The sequence below is a fragment of the Nyctereutes procyonoides genome, unplaced genomic scaffold, assembly GCF_905146905.1.
Source record: "Nyctereutes procyonoides isolate TBG_1078 unplaced genomic scaffold, NYPRO_anot_genome, whole genome shotgun sequence".
NCBI classification, from domain to species: Eukaryota; Metazoa; Chordata; class Mammalia; order Carnivora; family Canidae; genus Nyctereutes; species Nyctereutes procyonoides.
This window is the reverse complement of record NW_026575139.1, coordinates 31,022,070-31,047,312: the sequence shown is the minus strand read 5'-3', so window position 1 is coordinate 31,047,312 and position 25,243 is coordinate 31,022,070. Positions and strand designations below refer to the sequence as shown.

General features: G+C 51.5%; 1 protein-coding gene across 3 annotated transcripts in view; it reads left to right on the top strand.

The window, feature by feature from the left end:
- Window positions 1-24,420, top strand: part of PLEKHH1 (pleckstrin homology, MyTH4 and FERM domain containing H1) — a 48,408-nt gene extending 23,988 nt beyond the window's left edge. For 2 of the 3 annotated variants that reach the window (XM_055304008.1, XM_055304007.1), the window contains exons 6-29: window positions 866-947; window positions 1,054-1,808; window positions 5,636-5,714; window positions 6,345-6,436; window positions 8,339-8,489; window positions 8,701-8,843; window positions 9,805-9,915; window positions 10,846-10,932; window positions 11,268-11,429; window positions 12,357-12,437; window positions 12,803-12,985; window positions 13,370-13,478; window positions 14,252-14,364; window positions 14,971-15,147; window positions 15,479-15,576; window positions 16,067-16,244; window positions 16,768-16,923; window positions 18,052-18,152; window positions 18,883-19,024; window positions 20,137-20,279; window positions 20,410-20,539; window positions 22,049-22,135; window positions 22,432-22,578; window positions 23,547-24,420. In XM_055304008.1, the coding sequence (XP_055159983.1) occupies window positions 866-947; window positions 1,054-1,808; window positions 5,636-5,714; window positions 6,345-6,436; window positions 8,339-8,489; window positions 8,701-8,843; window positions 9,805-9,915; window positions 10,846-10,932; window positions 11,268-11,429; window positions 12,357-12,437; window positions 12,803-12,985; window positions 13,370-13,478; window positions 14,252-14,364; window positions 14,971-15,147; window positions 15,479-15,576; window positions 16,067-16,244; window positions 16,768-16,923; window positions 18,052-18,152; window positions 18,883-19,024; window positions 20,137-20,279; window positions 20,410-20,539; window positions 22,049-22,135; window positions 22,432-22,578; window positions 23,547-23,708 (3,669 nt within the window). In that variant the 3' untranslated portion in view covers window positions 23,709-24,420. The remainder of the gene's footprint in view (window positions 1-865; window positions 948-1,053; window positions 1,809-5,635; window positions 5,715-6,344; window positions 6,437-8,338; window positions 8,490-8,700; window positions 8,844-9,804; window positions 9,916-10,845; window positions 10,933-11,267; window positions 11,430-12,356; window positions 12,438-12,802; window positions 12,986-13,369; window positions 13,479-14,251; window positions 14,365-14,970; window positions 15,148-15,478; window positions 15,577-16,066; window positions 16,245-16,767; window positions 16,924-18,051; window positions 18,153-18,882; window positions 19,025-20,136; window positions 20,280-20,409; window positions 20,540-22,048; window positions 22,136-22,431; window positions 22,579-23,546) is intronic. The other variant, XM_055304009.1, reaches the window with a different exon arrangement.
- Window positions 24,421-25,243: the final 823 nt, after the last annotated feature.

Genomic DNA, 25,243 nt, shown 5'->3' with positions numbered 1-25,243 from the left:
AAGGAAAGGAATCGAATTTTGGAAAAGGACAAATGCCAACTTTTCTTCCTCCACCCTGACACCATAGTTCATACCTGCAGGGGGGACCAGCTCTTTTTGTCTCTCCTCTCTTGCTGTGGGTGCATATCTCATGTCACCTGCTAGACTATAAATTCTTGGAGTGCAGAGCTGATACCTAGGATGCCTCCATATTTGCTAAAAGGTGCTCAAAAAAGTAGGTTGGATTTCATTCCAAAGAAAATGGGGCAACCACAAACATGAGTCTTATAGATAGTGTGTTGTGTAAAAGAAGCCTGACCTAGAAGCACACACCATATAATTCCATTTATACCAGAATGGGCACAACTGGGCCAATGTGTGTCGGGGTGCATACTTAGATGATAAAACCCAGAAAGCAAGGGGGTGAGTCTTGTACACTTAGAAGAGTGGTTGCCTTCATGGGGAGAGAGAAGCATGTGAATGGGAGGGGGCACATCCCGGTTTGTTAACAATGCTGGCAAATTCCTATTTCTTGACCCTGGCAGAAGTCATATGAGCGTTCACTTCAGAGTCATTTGTTCAGCTCTTCGTTGATATGCTATGCAATTTCCTGTGTATATATTATAGTTCACAAATTTTTTAAAAAGTTAAAATACCTAGAAAAGGTGCAGGGGCTGCCAAATGGAATTCTATCCCAACCAAAACTGGTTAGCACAAAGGAAAGGGGTTGGTCAGAGCTCCTGGGAGGAAGCACCAACAGTTGCTGAGGCACCAACTGTTCTTTTTCAAAGATTTGATCTTTAAAAAGGATTTTAATCTTATTTTGAATTATATGCCTGAACCTGTAGGCTAAATATTCTAAATCTTTATTTTTCTTTTTGCCCAGCTTGAAATGGAGAATCAGCACCTGAAGAGCAGTAATCAGCACCTGGCTGAGCAGGTGGGAGTCCTCCAAGATGCTCTAGAAGGTAAGCAGGACAGGCCATTGTGTGTGTGTGTGCGCACGTGCGTGTGCCAGGGCATACGTTGAATTGAGGAAGCTCTTAATATGCCTGTTTTTCACCCCAACCACAGCTCTTCAGATGGCACCTTCAGGGAAGCTGCTGGTGGCCACCCAGGAAATACCAGAGCAGGATTCTGGTCCTTCAGGTCTAGGAACCCAGCCGATAGGGCAGGACAGTGGTCCTCAGGCCCAGGGTGCCCTGAAGGCAACTATGCCTGCACCTTCCCCAGATGCCCTGCAGAGCAAGGACTCTGTTCCTCCAGGAATTTCCCTGGAGGATTCTAGTCCCATCGTGGTCCATCCTGGGGAAATATCAGACTCCAAGGCCCTTCCCTTGCATCTGGGAGAGGGCTCTCCCCGCCAGCTGTGCATGAAGCCTCGCACCCACAGACATGGTTCGGCCTCCTGGGGTGAGGGCCTGGTCATTGCTCAGGGAGGGACACTCCCTGGGACAAAGAACTCTGCCAGGGAAGGCAGCCCGGGCTGCAGCCTGACCCTACCAAAGGTGCGGGTCCCCAGCACCCCGCGGGACAGCATCCAGCTGGCCAAGCGGCACCACAGCCAGCCCCAGGTGGGCCCTGGGCACTTCAACCATGTGGTGAGCATTGAGATTGGGACCCTCTCAGCCCTCCACCCCTCCAGCCTTCCTGAGGTGGAGGCCCGAGCTGAGCTCCGGGAGGAACCAGAGAACGTGGAGATGGAGGAGCAACCCCCAATGGCGAAGGAAAAGGAAAGAGAAAGCCCGAAGGCCCCCAGAGCTGAGCTGGAGGAAGTGGATTTGGGCAGCAAACCCCCCACACCCCCCCTGCACCGGTTTCCATCCTGGGTAAGAGGCAGTTGGTTTGCAGGGCAGAGGGGCAGGGGGGCAGAGTGGCTCACCGAGCACAGCCTCACGTGGAGCCTGAGAGGAGGCTCTCGTCCTCATGACCAGTTAGCAAGGGGTAGAGCCAGGATTTGGGTGAGCGGATGGTGGTTGGCTCTTGTTTCGTGAGCATGTGCCACACGCCAAGCTGGGGGCTTTGTGCACACATTCTCATTTAATCTTCTTGACTCTTTGGGGTGGTGCAGTGTGGTGGTAAGGAGCACAGATCCCCGGATCAAACCACTAGGGGTCAACTGCTAACTGTGCGACCCTGAGCAAGTTACTAAACCTGCATGCCTCGGTTTCCCATCTGTAACATGGGGATAATAGTACTTCCTTTATTGGGTTGTTTGTGAGGATTGATAGTCTACTAGCTGGCAGTAAGTACCCATGGTAGTGGTTCACAGCTGGCTACCGTTGTCTGTGAGCCTTAGCTCCCATATTGTAATTTTGGATAAAGGACGTGATGTCTGGTGGCACTGCCTCAGAATCAGTGATCTGGGATTGGGAGCACCAGTGAAACAAGACCAGCCATGTGTCAGTCTTCGGAGAACTGGGAGGTGGCTACGTGAGGTCATTCTTTAGTCTCTTTATTCCACCTCTCTGCCTGTTTGACATTTTCCATGATAAACAGTTAAAATGAAAACGGGGTGGATGGACATGGATGAGGTTGAGCAGGTCAGTGTGGAAGGTGGGATGAGAGCTGGGGTGTGGAGCATGTAGCTCACGGCCCGGTGGAAGTGTGAACAACTTAGTACTGTCCCATGTCACAGATGGGAAACTGCTGTCCCCACAGACGTGGTTACTTACTCAAGGTCATGCAGTAGTTAGTGAGGAGCCAGGCTTTTTTTTTTTTTAAGATTTTATTTATTTATTCATGAGAGACACACAGAGAGAGAGAGAGAGGCAGAGACACAGGCAGAGGGAGAAGCAGGCTCCATGCAGAGAGCCCAACGTGGGACTCGGGACTCCATCCCAGGACCCCAGGATCAGGCCCTGGGCTGAAGGCAGCGCTAAATCACTGAGCTACCTGGGCTGCCCAGGAGCCAGGCTTTAAATGTGGCCCTGCTGCCTCCAGAGCTCAGCTCTAGCCTTCCAGCTACGCTGTTTCTTAGGGGACATCAGAGAGCAGATGTCAGCCTCTTACTTGAGCTCAGACCCCTGGATGCTGCTGTGGTATGAGGTGCCGAGGTAGGAGACATCTTGAGTGTCAGGCTCCTGGCAGCATAAGGAATAGGGTACTGAGAGGCGTACTTCAGGGAGACACCACCTTTCACCACTGCCCAGGAGACCTGCCTTTTCAGTAGCACCTTCCAGGGGCTCTTTTTTTTTTTTTAAGGTTTTATTTCTTTATTTGAAAGAGGGAGTGCATGCATGAGCAGGAGGGAGGGGCAGAGGGAGAGGGAGAAGCAGGCTCTCAGCTGAGTAGGGAGCCCCATGTGGGGCTTGATCCCAGGACCTTGGGATCATAACCAAAGGCAGAGGCTTAACTGACTGAGCGGCCCAGGTGCCCCTCCAGGAGTTCCTTTGGAAATGCTGGCGGTCTGGGAGCCTCAGTGCTGCAGGCACACAGGCCAGGTCCTTAGCAGTGCTTGCTGACCAACACTGATCACTGTGAGGCAGCCTGATGGCCGGAGACACAGCCACGCCTGGGAGCGAGGCCTGGCGGGAGCTCTGGGAGGTCTACCCAGGGCCAGTCTCCAGGCCTTGTGATGCTGCCCTGTCCCTGAAGCTCTGAGGTGGTGGGAGCACCGCACAGGGCGCTGCCTCCCAGGTTGGAAGGGTGATGTGGAGGGACAGGGGGCAGAGAAGGAGCAAAGGGGCAGGCGGGGCACAGGGAGAGGATGTCGGAAAGGAGGCAAGGGCCCGGCCAGGCTGGATCTCCGTCAGAACCATCCCTCCTTTTTTTCATTGTTGTCTTGTAACTATAAACGATCTAGAATCTGAAAGCAGAGGCGAGCAGTGAGGGAGCATTCTGGCAAGGGGTGTGACAAGAGGCCTCAGCAGGTGTAACCAGAGGAAAGCGCTGCTCACTTGCCATTTTGCCAAAATAGAGCTGTTCACCTATATGGACAGAGGAGTTCCTGTGCTCTGCCTGTACGTGATGAGTGTGTGTTAAGGGGAAGGAGAGGGACAGCCAGAGAAGAAGGGAGTGAATAAATATAGAAGGTTCTTCGGACAACACTTTCCCCATGTGACATCAGCTAAGCTGTGGGGGTAAAGGTGGGATCTGGGTCTTCCCACAGGCCCTCCCTGCTCTTGGCAAGCCCCGGGACCCCGCAGTGGCCTTACCAGCTAAGGAGGAGTTGTCTCCTGCTCATGATCCTTGTTGTAACTTGGCCCTAAAGATGATAGGGGCACCTGGGTGGCTCAGTAGATGAGCGTCTGCCTTTGGCTCAGGGCGTGATCCTAGAGATCCAGGATCGAGTCCCACATCGGGCTCCCTACATGGAGCCTGCTTCTCTCTCTGCCTGTGTCTCTGCCTCTCTCTGTGTGTCTCTCATGAATAAATAAATAAAATATATTTTTAAAAATCTTAAAAAAAAACCAGACAGGTGCCCACACTCTCTTCTTAGGTGGGACCAACTGGGCAGCGGCCATCTGAGGGGAAATCTAGACTGGGAACTGAGAGGAGGACATTCCTCAGTCGGAGGGAGGAGGTAGACTGATCTGCCAGTTGAGAGCGTGCCAAGCCCTGTTTTGGTTGATCCTCAGAGCAGCCTCATGAGTTGGACAGTGGGTAACTTTTGTAAAATGCTCTCCTGTCTGTTTTACCCAAATCCCTCAAGCTTCGTTTGCATTTCTTCTATAATGTTAGAGGCCTGTCCTGGTTGAGCTCCATGATCACTACTAGCAGGAATGATCCCCTCCTGGGACCCCCTCCGCCTGCCTCTCTGTCTCTTACCTTCCTATCCCTCCACCTAGCTCAGGGTGGGGATCTCACCCAGCCCTCCAGAGCCGCTGCTCCCCTCTGGGGGACACCGAGTAGCACCCCATGGCCCTTCCAGCCCCAGGCCGGGCCCACCTCCCCTAGTCCATGTGACTCCCCTGTCCCCTGACGAGGCCTTTGTTTCCCTTTCCCTTGAATGGAGAAGAGTTAAGAAAGAGCAGCAGTGCGGCATCTGGGTTGTTCATCAAAACTCTTAGTAAAGCTCCCTAGGCCCAGGGCCCTGCTTCAGACACAGGAATCCTGAGGAGTAAAAGAGGAGTTGAGGGTGGAGGTTCCCATCCCTGTGTCTTCTACAGCAGAGTTCAGGGTCCTGGGGGAGCTCAGGCAGGCTTTGCAGGTTGGGCCTAACTGTGAACATAACGTTGTTACTGTAGGAAAAAACTGTGTCCCAGCTTCCAAACAACAGGCTTGCAAAAGGGCATGCCCTTGCCACGGGCCACCCACTTCCTTATCAACACCCCAGCTTTGAGGGGTGAGAGCCTGGGACCCAGGGCCTCTAAAATGGGTAAGATCCTCTAAAATGGGTCAGGTCACTGACCTCCTCCTCTTGAACTTCCTTGCCCCAAGGGAAGGGTGGAGGCAAGAGAAGGAGTGAATATCTGTTGGATGCTGTCAAACGTTTACATTAATGATGTTCATAACAGCCTGACAGGTGAGCATTACCCCCCTTCAGAGCTGAGGAGGAGGAGGCTCAGATGTGACTTGCCTAGGATTCCCCCACCGGTAGTTGGCCAAGCCTCCATGCAGGCCTGCGTCCACAGCGTCCTTTTCTCTCCACACTCAGGAGGGGCTGGGCCGGGCTCCACACTGGGCTCTGACCCGATGGGGCCTTCCATTACAGGAGAGCCGGATCTATGCTGTGGCCATGGCTGGCATGCGGCTCTCGGATGCATCTTCCAGAACTAATGTCACCTGCTGTGGTGAGTCCCACGTGGTGGACAGGGTGGGCATGCAGGGAGAAGACTCTTAGCAACACCCAGGGCCAGTGTCACCTGTCACCCCGTTCCCTCCCCCAGCCAGTGAGGTTCACTGAAATCACACAGCCCCGGCCACCTTGAGGGAAAAGGAAGCTGTGCGGGGTCAACTACTCACTTATAGGGTGGGCGGGGCCTTGAACAGGATTGTAGCCAATTACAGAGCTGGAAGGGACTTTAGAGGTGAGACCCTCCAGCCCAGCCTCCCCCATCTGCATTGGCTTCTCTTCAGTAATGCCCAGTACTAGGGGGCGGGGGGAGCTCCTCAGTGCCCCAATTTAGATGCCACCTCCCCCCACCCCCACGAAGGAACCACATCCCTAACCCTCTGGCTCCTGAGTCAGCTGGCCAGCCAGTGAATCCCCCATGATGTGAGCTCCATAGTGGCAAAAGTGGGGCTGAAGTCCACAGCCCCCATCCTAAGGACTGCCACCCCACCTGTCTTCCTGGAGTGCTTGTTCAGGGAACACTCTCTGCCTGGATATCTTCCGCTGGCCCACGTCTCTACTTCCTGCAGGCCCCTGAGTGAGTTATGGCACCTGAATTAATCTCATCCCTCTTCCCCACCCCCTCCAGCTTCAAGCCCTCCTGCCCTTGCGTCCCCTGGGCCTTTCTCTGGCCTTGTCTACAAGAATGTCACCGTGCCTGTCTACACAGCCCTGAAGGGGGTAAGAAGCTGCTGTCCGAGGTGGGGGTGTTCCATCCAGGAGGCCCCTTCTCCATGTAGTGGCTCTAGTGGGCCTCTAGGGTCAGGCTTCAGCACACACATGACCACATGACTCTGGGCAGGGAGCTCAGCTCCCATGTATCTGTCATTTTATTTTTATTAGATTTTTATTATAAAAATTGTATGTTTACAAAAATTTGAATCAATACAATTGTGGGCAAAGTGAAAAGTTAAATGTTATTAGACCTATGCCTGTTTCACCTGTCCCCACCATCTTTTCACATGTCTGTTCCCAAGAAGACTCCTTCCAGAACTTTTCATACATAGTCAAACAAATATTCCTGTGTATACTCTCATAATATCTCTGCGTGGTTTTTGTTGAATGTAGTTGGCACGCAGTGTCATGTTAGTTTCATATCTCTACATATTTTTTAACAAAGGTCAGATACAACTGAGATAACGTCATACACATTTTTCCTTTTATTAGTGGTTTTTGAGCTCATTTTATAGAAGAACCAAAAAGCCAAAAGTTAAATTTTCTTTCACATTGCTTTTCCCTAATTTCTGACCCCAGAGGCCACTATCATTAATGGTTTGGTGTTTATCCTGTGAGGCTCTCTGACAAATTTACCGGTATATTGACAAATATTGTCTGTGTCCCTGTCTGTCCCTCTCTTTCTCTCTCTCTCTCTTTCTCAAACACACACATGCACGCAGCGAGGATCACATTATACACATCCTGCTACTCCTTGTTTGTTCATGCGACTGTGTGTCACATCTTCCTGCCGTACCTCTGTGCACAGCTCTGCTTCCCCTTAGGGCTGTCCAGTACCCCTTGGTATAGATTCCCCCATAACTACCTTACTTAACCTGCCCTCCACTGATTGACAATTTTTTTTAAGATTTTATTTATTTATTCATGAGAGACACACACACACAGAGAGAGAGAGAGGCAGAGACATAGGCAGAGGGAGAAGCAGGCTCCATGCAGGGAGCCCGACACGGGACTCGATCCTGGGACTACAGGATAATGCCCTGGACTTAAGTCCGCACTAAACCGCTGAGCTACCCGGGCTGCCCACACTGATTGACAATTTAGGTCATATCTATGTTTTTCTCTAAAATCAATGCTGTAATGAATATCATTGTGCAAATATATCTCTGTGGACTTAGTATAATGTATTTCCAGAGGTGAAATTTATGGGCAAATGATATCCATATTTTAAATTTTGGCAGGTAGTGCCAAATTACCTCCTAAAAGGCTTTATCACACTATAGAGTATCTTTTTTCCCATGCTTTCACCAACATTGACACTGTCTTTCTAAATGTTGCCCACCGAGATGGCCTCATTTCCTTATCCCCACACACAGATTAAAGCTCCTGTCTCGGGCAGCCCAGGTGGCTCAGTGGTTTAGTGCCACCTTCAGCCCAGGTTGTGATCCTGAAGACCAGGGATCGAGTCCCACGTCGGGCTCCCTGCATGGAGCCTGCTTCTCTCTCTGCCTCTCTCTCTCTCTCTCTCTCTCTCTCTCTCTCTCTTTCGTGCGCGCGCGCTCTGTGTCTCTCATAAATAAATAAAAATAAATAAATAAAGCTCCTGTCTCTTGCTTGCCCCACGTGGCATCCTGGCCCCCTAGTGGCAGGAGCAAGGGTCATAGCAGCCAGTTAGCTCAGATGGGGCAGCTCCTTTGGGGACCACGGAGGACGGAGGACTCTGTGTGGGGGCGGGAGGCCAAAGGAGAAGCTTGGAGGTGAGGACACAGATGCAACAGTTGTCTGTCGAGTGCCCGGGGCAGGCTGTGTTGGCCGCACCCCAGGCACCTGGGCAGGAACACAAGTGCCGAGGGGAAGGGTCTTGTTTGGCAAGGTGAGCTGCAGTGGGGGAGGGTGCCTGTCTTGCAGAGAGCCACGCAGATCAGCAGCGTGCCTTTTATGGATGAGTCCTCCGGGTCTGACGATGACTGCAGCTCTCAGGCGAGTTTCCGATCTTCAGTCCCCTGCTCAGAGTCCAGGAAGACCAGTGGACTGGGCAGCCCCAGGGCCATCAAGAGAGGTACAGAGGAGGGAGCAGCAGGGTGTGGGACAGCAAGCCCTCTTCCTACAGGTGGGCTTCTCCAGGGCTCCCTGCTTCATCTCTGCCAGTGACCCTCAGCTCCAGACTCAGAGGTCCTGGGTCGGTGAGGAAGGTCCCTGCAGTCCCTGCAGCCCCTGCAGCCCCGGGAGGGGTAAGGGGACCCAGGCCTGGACTCCTCCTCCCTTGGCAGGTGTCTCCATGTCCTCGCTGAGCTCCGAGGGTGACTACGCCATCCCCCCAGATGCCTGCTCACTGGACAGCGACTACTCGGAGCCGGAGCACAAACTCCAGCGCACCTCTTCCTACTCCATTGAGGGGCCAGGCCTGGGTGGGGTGAGCTGGGAGCACGGCCCCCTCAGCTGGGTTGAGGCAGGCAGGATGGGAGCAGGCCTCCAGCAGATGCTGCCTGCCTGGAGATAGGCATCCTGGGGAACAGTGAAGGCAGTGGCAGGGGGTAGTGACAGGTGTGAAGTGCCAAGGAGTGTGTTGGGGGGCAGGCAGGTATACACAGACCCTGCAAGGAAGGAGAGGGGACCTAGTGAGCTCCTCATGGAGCTAGGAGTAGCCAGTGGGCTTTCCCCTGGCGGCCCCAGGAGATTACATGTGTTTCGACCCCGGAATGCCGAGAGCTGACCTTTATGGGGTTCTTACACTGTGCCACGCACTGTCCTCAGTCCTTGGTTCATGTGTCCTCACCATCTTCTCAGGACTAGGGCCCCATTTTATGGATAAGAAGCCTGAGGCTCAGAACCGTGCTGCAAACTCACATCCCTCATCCCCTGGTCCTTGGGCCACACCACTGTGCCAACGGGCCTTGTCTCCCCGCCTCCATCAGCCCCCTGCCCCAGCCTGGCTGATGTGCCCCTTGTTTCCCAAACCTCACTCTCCTTTCCTGCTGCCAATGAGGGCCTTTTCCTCCCCTTGGTGCGTCTTTGAAGGGAAGCTGACTTTTCTTTCCCAGGCCAGTTCAGATCTGGCTCTTTGTGAAGCCCTCCCTGGCTAGCTGCTCCCTTGTGCAGCCCCTGGCCTGCCGCCTTCTCATGGGGTGGGTGTTATCTTCCCTAGCCAACAGGACCCTTCCATGGCGGGATCACCTTGCTTTATGCTAGTTCTCTCCAAACCTTTAGCAGGGCCTGGTGCCCTGAAAATACAGAGTAGATACTCAAGACTTTGTAATTGATGACAAAGCAGTAACTCAACTGGGACGTTTTGGCCTGGGTGACATCTACAAACCCCAAATGACTCCCTCTTTCTGTCCACTCCTCTTCCCCTCTGTGCCCTCTCACCCCTGCAGGAGTCACTGGAGAAGTCAGGCTACCTGCTAAAAATGGGGAGCCGGGTGAAGACATGGAAGAGGCGCTGGTTTGTCCTGAGACAGGGACAGATTATGTACTACAAGTCTCCGGTGAGACCCTCCTCCCCAAGGACAGTAGTCACTAGGGCCCCAGTCCAAACTCAGAATTGTGCGACAGAGGCTAGAGGAAGGGCTGGTGTGGCCCACGGCCAGAGGTCTGGCAGGTGGGGAGAGGCAGCCTGTCTGGATACCCGAGGCTCTGAACCTCACGTGGAACCATGAGGCTGGTCACTGGTTCTTGGAGTGAAATCAGGTACAGAGGCGTCAGAGGCAGTTCTAGATGAGTTGGCTTGGTGATTCCTTCATACTTCAGAAGCTGATTTCTTTTAATGCCTGGTCCTATAAAAGAATTTTTTTCCTGGCTGCCCTCACGTCATCTGGGTTGTTCTAACAGAGAGCCCATGACCTCCTCTACCTCCTTCCTGTAGTTTGGAACTAGGGAGCCTTGGATGTTGAGATCTAGTTTGACAGGACCTCCTTGGGGAACCAACATTAATGTTTTAAAGAAAGTGAAAAGGCTGTGTCGCTCATGCAACTCCAGCCGATTGTCAGTGGCTGTTGAGGATTCTGGGCCTGTATCACTCAGCAAGTAGGCATGCTCTGAGTGGTTAGTAAGGTGTGCGGGCACACCGGAGAAGGGAATGGTGATATGTATGTATGCCACTTATTTGCCATACTCGGTATAAAGATGTAGTAGAAAGACTGTAAAGGCTTTATAGCTCAGTAATAACCTGCTGGCTTCTGACCCAGTTTTAAAGGTTCAATCTATACTTTTCGAGGCCTGGGTCAGACGAACCTGTTTCTAATTATTGCCCCATTTAGCTAGAACCAGGATCCAGAACAAGTTACCCTTCATATCACAGTGCAGGAAAGCTTGGGGATCGCTTTCCCCTTTGTCTGAGGCCTAGAGTCACATTTGAGGGAGAACGATGTGTTCTGGGAAGGCTCTGACTGTTTTCCTCCCCATTCCTGTCTTTACAGAGTGATGTCATCCGGAAACCTCAGGGAGTAGTGGAACTGAATTCCCATTGCCAGATTGTTCGTGGGGAGGGTGCACAGACATTCCAGGTGGGTGTGCTCCTAGCAGCCAGGGGTTTAGATGAGGAGCTACTGGGTTTGGATAGGATTCTGATTGAAACAAAGCTGGGGAAGAATGAGTGTGTGGGAGAAACCTCACATCCCCGTCTGGATGTGACCCTAGTACTGGGGAGGAAGAAGAGACTGAATGGGCGAGCCAGAGTGAAGGCAGCAGAGATGGGGAAAAGAACAAAGGAAAGAAGGGATTGAGTCCCAGGTGGGAAGAAAGAAGGCCCGGTGGATTCAGGGATTTGCACCGCCTCAGAGCCAAGTCCCTGGCATTCCATCATGCCATCTCCCCTGCCCCCCCAATCCCTCCTCTACAGCTTATCTCTGAGAAGAAAACCTATTACCTGACAGCAGATTCACCTGGCCTGCTGGAGGAGTGGATCCGGGTGCTGCAGAGCCTGCTGAAGGTCCAGGCCGTGGGGCCTCCAGCCCTGCCTCGGGGCAGCACCAAGCCCACTGTGAAGGGCTGGCTGACCAAGGTATTGGAGGGGCCAGTGGGGAGGAATGTGGGCCTCCTGAATATGGGCCTCTTGAGTGCCGACCCCCTTACAGCCCCTGTCTGCAGGCATTGGCTCTTGGAGATTAGCCTCAAACACAGCCTGACCGCTCCTAGTGTCAGAGAATGAAAACAGAGATGAGGGTTGTTAGCACCAAGCTGTCACCAGGACAGGAAGGAAAGGAATGTTTTGTACCTGTTCTGAGGTTATTGGGAGTTGCCACCCACCCCCACCTGCACCTGCCTCTGTGAGGAGTGGGAAGCCATGACATAGGCGAGGCAGGTGTGCCCACTCCAAGACATGGGATCCCAGACCTGCCCTAAAGGTGTTGGTGTTTGAGTTAGGACTCTTGTGGGCTAAGGAGCAGAGAAGTGCTTGTTAACCTCAAGAAGACGGAAGTTAACAAGGAAGCACATGAACTAGGCCAGCAGGCCATCAGGAAGCAGAGCTACTTGTGTGAGCAAGCTCCGTACTCTTGGCTCTCTCTGCCTCTGCTTCCCCATTCAGGCTGTGGCTCGTGCTGGCCTCCTCTGCCGTCTGTGCACTTGCTGTGCCCTTGTGATTTACGTCGGCCTGGGGGCTTCAAGCTACCGTGGATGGCCCTGCCTCCCTCTCAGCATCCTTATAGCTAATGAACATAGTCCTGGGACAGGACTCCTGATTGGCCTGGTTAATCTTTTAATGGCATGTGGCATAAGAATGGATGAGGTATCACAGGGTACATGCCACAGACCCTCGATGTGAAAAGGCTGGTTCTGTTAGTAGGGAGTCTGGGTGATATCTCCACTTAAGGACCTGAGTTTGACCAGGTCTTTGGAGATCTGCCTTTCTGTGGCCTCTTTGGCAGTTCTGGATTTACTTGTGGGATTACCTGGTTCTAATAATGTGGTCTTAATTTCTGTTTTATAGGTAAAACATGGCCATTCCAAGCTGGTCTGGTGTGCTCTTGTTGGGAAAACCTTCTACTACTATCGAAGTCATGAGGACAAGGTACTTCATGGCTTCCTGACAGCACCCACTCTCTGCTCTCCCCAGACCACATTCCTGTTTCTCCATGTCCTGATGGCAGGCCCCAGCTTTCCCCCCTACCGCACCCAATGCCACCACAAGTACAAAGCTGGCTGGATCCCACTAGCCTGAAGGGCCAATGTGCGTGGCCCACAGATTCCACCTGTGTGGTCTATCTGTGCTTCTCAAGGCAAGCCTCAGCCGGGGAGCTGTAGTTTAACCCCCTCAATCTGTGACCTGGCCATGCCCATGATTCCTAGCCCAACAGGGCCCAAGGGTTCAGAGAGAGGAGACTGCCTTGTACCCTGCTGGCTCTCCCATTCATGGAAGGCTCCTCCTGTCCGCAGCGACCCCTGGGCCATCTGCCTGTGCGGGACGCGCGCATAGAGGAAGTAGATCGATCCTGTGACTCGGACGAGGACTATGAGGCTGGAGGGAGCAGGCGGTTGCTGTCCTCCCACTGCACCCTGGTGATCCACCCCCCAGAGCATAGCCCCACCTACCTCCTCATTGGCACTAAGCATGAAAAGGTAAGGGAGGGGGCTGGGCCCCCATGGCCATGCTCAGTCCTGTGATTCTCATCTTCCATCTTTCTTTCCAAGCCTCCCCAGATTCAAGTCCCTTCTGGACATTTTGGTGGCTCATATTCTCTGGGATGATTTCTTATAGTGAATTCCCTCCCAGTGACCAGCGTCTCTCCACTGGGACCATGAGATAGCACCTCAAGCTTAGAAACTTGGGTTCATGTTCACTGATCCCAGGTCTTTCCTCCTAGAGACTGATGGCCTTGACTTGTGCCAACCAGACTAGCCTCATATCACCCTGGGCTTGGCCCCTTCAAGGAAGCTTCTCTGGAGCGCTTGCCTCCATTCTTCCTACTCCAGTCTCACCAGGTGGCTTCCATCCCCTTCTAGGACACGTGGCTTTACCACCTCACAGTGGCTGCAGGCGGCAGCAGTGCCAGGGTTGGCACTGCCTATGAGCAGCTCATTGGAAAACTGATGGATGGGGAGGGAGACCCAGGTAAAGCAAGGGTGGCCATCACTGCTTGGGGGTGGGAGGGTGGTGTCTGGGTAGTGGCTGGTCAGAAACCCAAAGAAAGCATTTCTGTACTTGAAGCTGTTTTAAAAGCATCTAAGCCACAGAGGGCCTTTCTCATCCAAGCTCCAGAGCCCTGTTTCAATGAAGATGATCACTCTGTATCTGGGGGAGTTTATTTGGGAAGCCGATTTTCCAGTGACCTCGGTCAATGTTTTACTTTGTTCACTGCAACTTTGCTGGCTGGGCAGAGGGTTGAGGAAAGAAGGTAGCTGATTAAGAGTTAGAGTTTGTTAATTAATGAAACCTAAATTGGGATTGGACTAACCTAAGCCTGGGGCATTACTGGATCTTTATTTTGCTAGTGATTCTCAGGACCCCAAGCAGCTAATGACACATACCACACACCCCTTCACTGCTCCTCCAAGGCTTGTTTATTTCAGGCTGATGTGGGCTCCCCCATCCAGACCTGATGCTGCAGGGAGCGGCCTCCCCTGCACACACATGCTTGTGCTCAGATACCCCAACCTCACGTACTTCAGCCCCAAGAGCAGAGCAGTAGCTCCCTTTCTGTAAGCCGTCCTTGCGCGCTAGATGCGGTGCACGGCTACATACCTCACACTCCATGGGTATAAACACAGTACATCGCATGTGCTCAGATGGTCAATCCTTGTTTTCCTCACAAATCAAAGAGGGGGTGGGAGGCCAGGTCCCTCACTGGTGCTAACTGCGTGGCTCTCGGTGCTTGCTTTGGGCAGATTCCCCTCTCTGGAGACACCCCATGCTGTGTTACAGCAAAGATGGGCTGTACACCTCCCTCACCACCCTGCCCTCAGAGGCTCTGCAGACCGAGGCTCTCAAGCTCTTCAAGGTAAAATAGGGAGGAAGCCTGGCCCACCCACAGGTGGCCCCCTCCCCATGAGGCCAGGCTCACCCCAGAGCAGTTTGCCCACTGTGGTGATAGTCAGGTGGAACCCATGGAACCTTGTAGTTAGGGGGAACTCACAGAGGGCTGTGAATGGAAAGGAAGGAGTCCCAGAGGGTCCTCACCACTGTCCATTATGGTGGGGAGACATGCACGGCTCCCTTGGAAGGTGCCAGTAAAACTCCCCCTTGAGGATCTCCCCTCCTCATGTAGCGAGCAGCAGGAAAGGCCAGGTTTAGGTTGCTTCTCAACCTGAGAGATTCTGACCTATTTTAGAATGTTCTCTGTGTCCATCTGAATATTCTCTTTAAAAAATGTCTTGCTTATGTAATGGACACATTTAAAGGAAGAAAGATCCTATCCCAAAGCAGCCTTCTCAGCAGACAGAGCTGCTCTCAGGCAGTGAATGGCGTGCTCCCTCTTAGAAAGGGCTGCCTGTGGCAACCCGGACCTCCTGGGAGCCATGGGGGGCTGCCCAGTCTGCCCACTGCCACTACGGGTACTAATCAAGGGGCCGTTGGTCTGCCTGGGCCCCCATCCTTTTCCTGCCAGTCCTGCCAGCTCTTCATCAACGTGCCTGTGGAGGCTGCCTCCGTGGACTACCACGTGTCTCTGGCCCAGACAGCCCTGCAGGTCTGCCTTGTTCACCCCGAGCTGCAGAGCGAGATCTACTGCCAACTCATGAAGCAGACCAGCTGCCGCCCACCTCAGAAATACTCGCTCGTACAGGTGGGCATCCTCAGGGCGAAGCGGCTGACAGCAGCCATTGGCCGGGGCTGCCCAGGAGGCTGGAAGGTGGAAGGAGGGTTCTGGGCAGGTCCCCTCTACATGTGGTACCAGTGGCTGCCTCCGTACGGCTGTGCCCCTCCTAGGTGTCTGTGCATAATCAGGTTGTGTGATTGCTATTCTGGACAAAGCCTGACCAGATGGCCATCCTGGAGGCCATAGAAGGCTGGGGGCCCTGGTTTGGAGAGTGCTGAAGGCCCGGTCGCTCAGGGCCATGAGGGCCAGTGGTACTGCACAGCTGGCACCCACCCCATGCTGCTTGTTCTCCCGGCAGTGCTGGCAGCTCCTGGCTCTGTGCACCCCACTTTTCCTGCCCCAGCACCACTTCCTCTGGTACGTGAAACAGCAGTTCCAGCGTCATGCAGATCCCAGGTGAGTGAGCCACTCCAGCACTGCTGACTGTGGTGTGGTGAAGTGGGCCATGGGGGACCAGGATGGATCAGATCACCCTGCCCCTGGAGGTTTGCACATTGGTCACAGAGACGTCCCTCATTGCCATGTCCACAGATGGGCATGTGGAGGTCTGGGCATGCCAGGGCTACTCTGCATACCAGTCTGTGTCCATATGCATGCTTAGTGGCTGTGCTGACGTGAAGCTACAGTGTCCCCAGATCATTCCCACATTTTCATTATCTGTTGCCCTGTTCTTCTGGAGAAAATATCTGTGCCAGCCACCTGCTGCTGATAGACCCTGAATGACAGAGTAACACCACACACCAGGGTGTTCAGGGCTTTACTCACCACTGGCCCCACTGCAGATTTGGTCTTGGCTGGGTCAGGGTGGCAGCCATGGTGCCAGGGTAGCAGGGATGAGTGGATCCCCTGGAATTCTTTTCTTTCTTCACCTGTCACCTGTCTCTAGAAATGAAACCGGCCAGTATGCCACCTACTGCCAGCGGGCAGTGGAGCGGACCCTGCAGGCTGGGGAGCGGGAGGCCAGGCCATCACGCATGGAAGTGGTGTCCATCTTGCTACGCAACCCCTTCCACCACTCCTTGCCCTTCAGCATCCCTGTGCACTTCACCAATGGGACTTACCAGGTGAGGAGGCAGCGCGGCTCCCTCTCCTGAGCCCTCTCATATCCCGACCCCAGAGAACACCTTAGGCCAGGTGGGTGCTAAACCTCCTCAGGCTTGGCAGACAGATTCTTAATAGGCAAACAAGCGAAGGAAGAGCCTGCAATTTGCAGGTAGGGGTAGGGAGATTAGTGCCAGTAGAAAGGATCTCGAATTGCAAAAGTGCCTTGCTGTTTGGCACCTGGGAAGTAGATCTTTTGAAGCCACTGCCTGAATGGGGAAGCTGACACATTGACCAAACAAGTGGCATGACAAAAGCCTCCAAAAGAGTGGCCAGAAAGGAGCAGCAGAGCTTCTGACTCCAGCTTACAGCAGGCAGGCTTATCCCTGAAGCACTCCCCCTCTGCATGTGACCATGGAAGCCAGCTTCCTTCAGCATTTGCCATGTGCCCTTGCTCCTTTCAGCCGAGCTTTCCTCCTTCCAGACCCACACTGCTCCACTTCCTCTCAGGAAGTTTCCTCTGGGACTAACACTTCTCCCATGTAGGTGGTCGGTTTTGATGGCTCCTCCACAGTTGATGAGTTCCTCCAGCGTCTGAACCAAGAGACAGGCATGAGAAAGTCCTCCCACTCTGGCTTTGCCCTCTTCACAGACGATCCTTCCGGCAGGGACCTGGAACACTGCCTGCCAGGGGGTGTCAAGGTGATGGCCTGCCCACAAATTCCACTGAGTGCCTCCTGGGACACTGCCAAGGCTTTGGGGTTTGGGTGGTGGGGAAAGAGGCCCTCTGACTGGTGCCTTACTATTTCACAGCCTGTTGGCTTTGGAGCCCAAGGTGCTCCTGTGGGCCAGCATTCTGTGGCATCCTAAAACATACCCATACAGGCAGAGAAAAGTTGTTTTTCCCTACATATCCCCCCTGCCCTTGAAGGGCTGTGCAGTATCCAGGGGAAAAGCTGCTTCTCCTCTTGGTGAGGGAAGGACAGGGAGGCATTTGTCCTTGTACACATGTAGAGGATGGCAGCTATACACCTGTGGTGTTGTATCCTGGCACCTCATTCTCTCCCTGTCTGCCAGGGCCCATGCTGTGCTTACAGGTTCAAGCACATTTTAAGCAGCGCCAGTAGAAAGGATCTTGAATTGTATATATGTATACACACATATATATGTATATATTGTATATCTATTGTATATATATATTGTGTGTGTGTGTGTGTGTATATATATATATATATATATATATATCAAGTCAGAGGCCCTTGAATGGGATTTAAGACCTATCTTGTCTTGTGGTTTGCGATTAGCACCACAGGGGATGTTAAGTGTTTATGGGAATGCGCTGTTGCATTGATGAGTTTGAGTGCTGGTTCCATGTCTGCTCTTTTTATGGCAACAGGGCAAAGGCTTCTATAGTCTTTTACCGTTGCCTTGAAATACTGCACTATATATTCTCTTTGTAAATGTCTGCGTGTCTGTAAGGCTTGGTTACACAGTAGGCCTCTGAGTACACTTGTTGGAAGAGAATAGTGGTCAGTGGAATGGAAATGGAGCTGGTAATATGGGGCCACAGTTTTTGATTGAGGCCTGCCTAGCCTCTGGGAGACTTCTCGGGTGTTAAGGCCAATGGGAGCAGCATTCCATGCTTTGCTGCTCATGCCCTGCCCAGGGCTCTTCCTGTCTGTGAGATGGTTGTAAGGCACCTCTAGGTCCCAGGCGCATGAGGCCTGCAAATCAGCCTCCTGATGGAGGACAGTCACTCAACCCTGCCTTGCTGCTTTTCCTGAGTCCTGCCCCAGGGCCTTCCTGACTTTCCTCTCTTGCCTCTTTAAGATCTGTGATGCCATCTCCAAGTGGGAACAAGCCCTGAAGGAGCTGCACTCTGGCAAGGCTGAGGGTGGCACGCGTGTTGTGAAGCTGATGTACAAGAACAGGTCCTGAGTGCCGCCCAAGGGTGGGGCCAAGCATGAGAGCTTGCCACCGGGGGCGGGGCGGGGGGGGCACTCGTCACTCCAACAGGCTGGCCTGTGCTGGACAAACAGTGGATCCACAGACAACACTGTGTTGTGGACAGGCTTGCCCTGGGTAGCTCAGGCTCTTGGTCTCTGAACTGCACACACACACACACACCCCTACCCTGCCAAAAAAAAATCAGAACAACCTGGTGTGAGATGGCTGCACGTTACATTAGGAAAGTGAAATTTTGTATGAGCACTAGATATTTAAGGCCGAAGAATAAATAGCTCCTGTAACAATTCCAGCAAATATAGAAGTAGATACCATGATTTTTTGTCCATTCGAATAAGAAAATCCCATCCTAGATCTGTCTCCAGGCAAATAACTTCCATTAGTCTCTTGGAATCTTTAATTCATCCAGCTCCCTAACAAGCTATGATTCCAGGGAGCAGATTCCCCTCACCAAATCCAGTAAGGTAGTAGTATATTCAGGTGTACCTTGTGCCGCTGTTGCTCTGAGATGTGATGGCACTCTATCTGCCCTGTGTTGTGCTTAGTTAAATTTTTCTGGAGGCAATAAAAAATAGGCTCACAGATGGTATAAAAAGAGTAGTTTCTTTCTTTGGAAATGAAGATAAACAGATGCCAAGATGACCTCATCCATTTAGGATCCTAGCTGAGTCTTGGCTTCTTCTGTCTTCCCTGTAGGCTGTACTTTCGGAGTCAAGTCAAAGGGGAGACGGAGCGGGAGCGGCTGCTGCTCGCCTCCCAGACTAGTGGGGAGATAGTGGCAGGGAGGTTTCCTGTCAACAAGGAGCTGGCTCTTGAGATGGCTGCCCTGATGGCTCAGGTAAGGTTCTGTTCAGGAGTTGGATCAGACTCACAGGGAGCACATAGCATGCAGCCTGAAACAGGAGACCACAGACCCCGTGGTGCCCGAGAGGAGGGTGGCCCGGCTGGCTCTGGCTGTGGAGGGAAGCTGGCTCCTTACCAGCAGAACCCTTCTCTGCAGATACAGATTATGGGCAGAACTCTGGTGGTGGAAGCCAGAGTCCTGCCTTTGAGTGCCAGCGACCTTCCTGCTGCAAGATCATGGCCAGGTCACTGCAGTGGTCTGTGCTTTAGTTTCCTTCTCTGTATACAGAAAACAAAAATGCCTCCCTGCACACGGGGTTGTACTAAGTATGCTACCAAAAGAATGTGTATCACAGAATGGATGTGCTAAAATTTGTACTTACAACTGTATAACATTTAGAATCTGAATGCACTCAGACTTCGACTCTTCTCCATTACCTTTACAAGGCTTTCTTGCTGGAAGTATCTAGGATGCCCTTGTGGTTCCCATGAGAAAGCATCTGAATGTACATGCTGGGGGGGAGGGGAAATAATAGTTGGACTTTTTAGTAGTAAACATTTACCGAATACTCTATAAAGGAGCCTCTGCTAAAACATTTTATGTTTTATCCCAGTTAGTTCTTATCCTCACTTAATTGATGAGGAAATTGAAGCCCAGAGAGTTTAAGTAACTTGCTCAGGGTTACAGAGCCAGCAGATGGCAGAGCTGGTATCTATCTGAGCCCGGTGTCTGATTCCAAAGGCCACATCTGGAACACTGAAATACTCTAGGATCTACAGCATCTTCAGTCCTGTATCTCATATTTTTGGATTGGAAGCCAGAATATCCAGTTTGCCCTTGTCTGCCACTGATTAACTGTCTTTGGATAAGGCACTAACCTCCACTGCAACAGGGAGGTTGATAACCTTCTAGGACTGCAAGGTGGTCTCTCTAGGGTCTATGAAATTTGAGATAAAGGGTCATTCAAAGAAGTGTTTTCACATCCACCCTCACCCCATCAATGACGCAGTGAAGTGTAATGGTTTATTTCACCTCTCCAGCAGCCCCAGCCCCACCTCACCCACCTCCAGACTCTTGACTGCCCCCTTCATGTGCTTCCAACGCAGGTAGAATATGGGGACTTAGAGAGGCCCAGCCCACAAGGCCCTGGGAGCCCACTCCCTGCCAAGGTTCAGCATCACCTCCAGCACGTCTTAGACAGGTTCTACCCAAGGCGCTACAGACACGGGGCACCCTCTGAACAGTTGAGGTAGGCTGCAAGGTCTTGGAGGGAGTTGCAGTGGGGAGGCAGGGGCTGTCGGGCTGGGGAAAGCCTCAGAGCTGCAGTGAAAACATGTTGGCACTTCAGTGGCCCACTTGTCTCCATTCATTCAAACTAGGCACCTGGCAGATCTGCTGACCACAAAGTGGGCAGCACTGCAAGGCTGTTCCCCTCCCGAGTGCATCCGCATCTACCTGACAGTGGCCCGGAAATGGCCTTTCTTTGGTGCTAAGCTCTTTGCTGCTCGGGTAAGTGCTGGTGGTTTCCAGGGGGAAGGAGTGATTATCACCACCACCACCCTCAGGAACATGCCCTAGATTTCTCCTCAAGCTGCTGTCCACATCTGGTCCAATTGGAGCCAGTCCAGTCTGCAGGGCCCGCCTGCACACTGGCAACCACCAGAGGGCGCCGTTTCTCCACCATTTCTGGTCCAGAGCACAGTTGTGATCACTGCTTTCCAGCCAGGATTATTATCTGAGTAACATTCATGTTTCCTTTCAGACTTCTCAGTGCTACCCCTAAAGAAAAAATATACGGCCAACTAATTCACACACAAGGATTCAAACTTGACATTACCATCTCAAAAATGCTTTCATTTTTTAAAAGGTGCAAAAGAACAATATGTAACTATGTAATCTAAACGAATGCATCTCTGCTGACTTAGCATGGCCACAGGGGACTCTTAACTACTCAGGCAACAGTTAATTTCACCTGCGTGAAGCCCAGGTGGCCAGTAGTAATTTTAGCTGGAACTTTTCTTGGCCAGGTGTCTGGTGTGCATAAACTTTATTCATAATCAATCATGTCCTCAAAGCTGGATCACGATCCTATTCACTGATGGTAGAGATTAGACCAGTGGAAATTCACTCATTTATTCAATATAGAATTGCTGAGCTCCTACTAGGACTCAGGCACTGTATGAGATTGCAAGAGATGAGTGAATCAGATACTGTCCTGGCCTTCATGGAGCTTTCCATCTAGTGGGGGAGACATACATTAATCAAATAATTATATATATTCTCTATCTAAATATACATGTAAGTTATTTTACAAACTGTTACAATATGAAAGGAGAAGTATAGGGATGTTATAAGGGCATATAACAGAGGGATCCTGGGAACCTCTCAGTCTTGGGAGTTTGGGAGAAACTTCTGAAAATGAGGACATGTCCATCCTTCTCCTCAGCCTTTTGGGTAGGAGAGCTAGGAAATCTGGATTGCTCTACTGTAGCTATGACAGTGAAAATCAGTCATTCCAGGAATTGTCCACCAGATAGTCCCTTTTCTCACTAGTGGAGCATAAAGCCCATAAGATTGCATTCTTTCCTGTTTCTTTTGCAGCTCCTAGGAAATTGGCTGAAGCAAGATGCACTTCAGCCAGGAGAGGCTGTGGGTGGAATGCTGTCAGTTTGCCAGCACTAGGAGAAAACAGCCCATTCTCCATGCCCATGACAGAGCAGTCAGGGCTGGCCTTTGTTCTGCAGCACAGAGCCCCTACAGTGTACTGTGGCAGGATGGGCTATAGGTACCCCTCCACCCTTGAGATGGTAATTAGGTGGCCAGAGCTCCGAGGCCAGATGTCTCTGTGTGTTTACTTCGGCATGCTGTACAAATACCATCTTTCAAGTTTTCCATAATGAGAAAAGGTCACAAACCACTGCTTAGCAGATCCCTGAATGTGCCTTCTTCCTCAGAAAGCTCTTATGGTTGAGCATCCCTAACTGTGGTTGTGTCTGATGGAATTTCCTGTTTCCCTAGCCTGCACAGCTGTCTTCCAAAGAGAGCACTCTGGTGTGGATTGCTGTGAATGAGGATGGTGTCAGCATCCTGGACCACAATACTATGGTACAAAACAACGAGGGCTGGCTCTGACCCCTCCTTCTGAATAGTGCCTTTTTCTCTTACTCTCTGGACTCAAAGTCCCAAGCTAAGTGACCACGGTTTCCCTACCCACCCTTCCCAAGCCTTGCTGTCCTCTAGTCTAGACACAGTTTGTAGACATTCAAGATGTAGACCTCCAAATTAGGACCACTTCCAAGTTCTCCCTTTCTGGTTAAGGCTACCTGTGCCTGGAAGAGACGGGGTGCAGCTCAGGAGGCAGGTGGGAAGTTCCCCCAGAACTAACTGGCTTCTTCTCACAGCAAGTGCACGTCACGTACCCCTACTCTTCAGTAATGACCTTCGGTGGCTCCCGGGATGACTTCATGCTTGTAATTAGATCCATTCCAGACCAGGGCTCTGGGAAAGGTCACATTGAGAAGTTGCTCTTCCAGATGGCTGCTCCCAAGGTGGGTCTGAAAGCTGCTAAAACATGTTACTTGGATTTATCTAGTATGAGGAGGTGGGCTTGAAGTTAAGAACAGAAGCTGGGGGGAAAAAAAAAACGGAAGCTGGGTTATGACCATCCTCTAGAAGGGCCTTCCCCAGGTGAAACTTTGGCCTTGTCTACAATCAGTCCTACAAAGGGTTCAGGTAGGGTTGCAGCTCAGGAGTCACTGCTGAGCTGGTGGGTGAGGGGCTGGCCAGGAGGGCATGCACTGTGGTCCATATAGTGCTTTCAGCCCTTGCAGCCCAGCATCACACAGGCTGGAGGCAGGTGTCTACTTGCTCTTCTTGCAGCAGACCCAGAGCCAGAGCAGCCAGCTTTCTCCTCAGTGTGCTCTCGCCTTCTGCTGGCTTCTGCCAGTCCCAAAGTAAGATGTCTGCACATGCTCCCCCTTTTCTATGGTCTTAAAGTCCATCCAGAGACCTCTTCTACTTTAAAGGCTTTGTATCATGCTCAGTGCGGGAAATACGGACTAGCAAAAATAACAGTTACAAAGTAGACTCCAAAACCTAAATTCTGATTTATAGTTCCTGACTCCATTCTGAGAGTAAGTAGAAACCCTTTTGTTTTAATCCTAAAATTGGAGTTTCCCCAACCTCTTCCTTTTAATACTGCTCCTGCTAAAGGAGAGGCTATACAGACACTTCTTCCAGGGACACCCACTTCCCTGACTTGGAGACCAGCAGAGCCGAGTATCACCCCTCCTGTTCTCAGGAGGGTACTGTGTGTCAGTGGTGCTGCAGACCAACAGGCACCCATTTCACTGGGCCTTTGAGCCTCATAGAAATGATTCCCTTTGGACATTTTCTCCCAGATACTTTAAGAAACTGAAGCCCAGGAAGGTTATGTACCCCGTATAGCAGCTAGTATGTGAGAAAGCCAGGATTCAAGCCAAGGCCAGTTCAGTTCCTTTGTTTCTGTTGTCTTAAGATTGCAGAGGCTACCTTCATCATGGCCAGCTACATGAACCATTGCTCCACAACTGTGAACACCCCCCCTAACCCACCTGCCGCCCACCAGCTATGGGAACTGGACGGACAGCAGTTCTTTGCTTCTGTCCCATGTGCTGCCAGAGGGCCAACGCTGCTGTGAAAACTTCTACCCCTTTCCCTGCCAACCACCTGGTACCTCTGGGGTTAGTGATCTGTATCCTGGGGTATGATACTACTGTGATGGGCCTGACAGCCCTCCCCCAACCCAACCCTGTTTGTTCTATGAAATGTGTATTTCAGTGTCCATGAAGCCTTTACTCTCTAGGTGCCTTATGTTTCAGGGCCCAACTTTCAAAAATCCAGACCTGGTATAGAAACCACTTTTTTTTTCACAAGAATGCTGAGCTCTGGATGCTGCCCAATTCTAGACACAGACTGGGAAGGTCCACTGTTACTGGTTACTGAGGGCATCAGTGCTGTAAGTCAAGGCTTTCTGCACTGATACTCTTGGAAAGGCTGGTATCTTTTATACTGTATATGGTCCTTACGTGGGGATTTATACTTGAAGTTTTCCCAAAATCCCTGAACAAGATAGGACTAAAATTTCCAATTCATCTGAACTGTGACAAAAGCCTAGAACTCACTAAAACTGGACTTCCATTCCCAGGTGGGAAAGGTATCGGTAGGGCTGGAGAAAAAGGAAGAGATTCATGTTTTCCTTCCCCACTGCAAATGAGTAGGCATTTGCAGTCCCTCTCTGGAGCAGCAGCTCCTATCTTTGCAGGACAAGGAAAAGGCACTATTCCTGCTGAGACTGAAGCTGTTCTCCCTCACACTGGACTGTCAGCCCAACTGGGTACAAGCAAGGGCAGGGGTTAAGTCCAACCTGACTTCTCCCTGTCTCATTTTAGTGACTGGACAGGGCTCAGTGAAGGCTGTGCTTCCTACTGTAGGATGGGGTGGTCATCACTTGTTTCCTTGCTCTTTGAAAGACTAAGCAAATGCACTGTTTTGTTTTTTTGGTTTTTTTTTTGCTGCTTTGTGAGGCCACCAAAGATGAGTCAGAAACAGAATCCAGGGCCTGGATTTGTTCCTCAAGACTTCTGGCAAACTTCTGCTGGGAATTAGTCAGAGGGCAGAAGGCACATAGGAGATCTCTGTCCTACTCTAAGAATATCCAGGTGATACAACTATAACCCCCCATCCCCAACTGAGACCTTGTATTGAATGCAGAGGGAATGAACTTTGTCTCTACCCTCCTCTAACAGAAAACAAAAAGACGAAAGAGTTCATTCATACTCTGATTTTCTGGCCTTGGAGAAACCGAGTTTTATTTCAAAGCTCTAAGGCAGTCTTAGCATTCAATAAAGTGCTGAAAACTGTATGGGTTTAGCAGTAGCATTCAAGAACCAAGCCTCTGACTTCAACAATGTGTGTAGGTATGTGTGTTGCACACTGCAAAAACTTCAAGGCTGGAACTAGTTTATCTGAACACTTCAGCTGCTATAGGCTTCCCCTCCCTCACTCTTTAAACTGACAAGCATGATTAAAAAAAAAAAAAAAAGCAGCACATGAGAATGCCTCTTTTAAATGACCTTGGCTTTGCGAGGCTGGAAATTTTACAGCCATCTCCCATTTCTATTGCTGCCCGGGCCCTTGGGATCTAGCAGAGACATTTCTACCTCAAACAAGTCA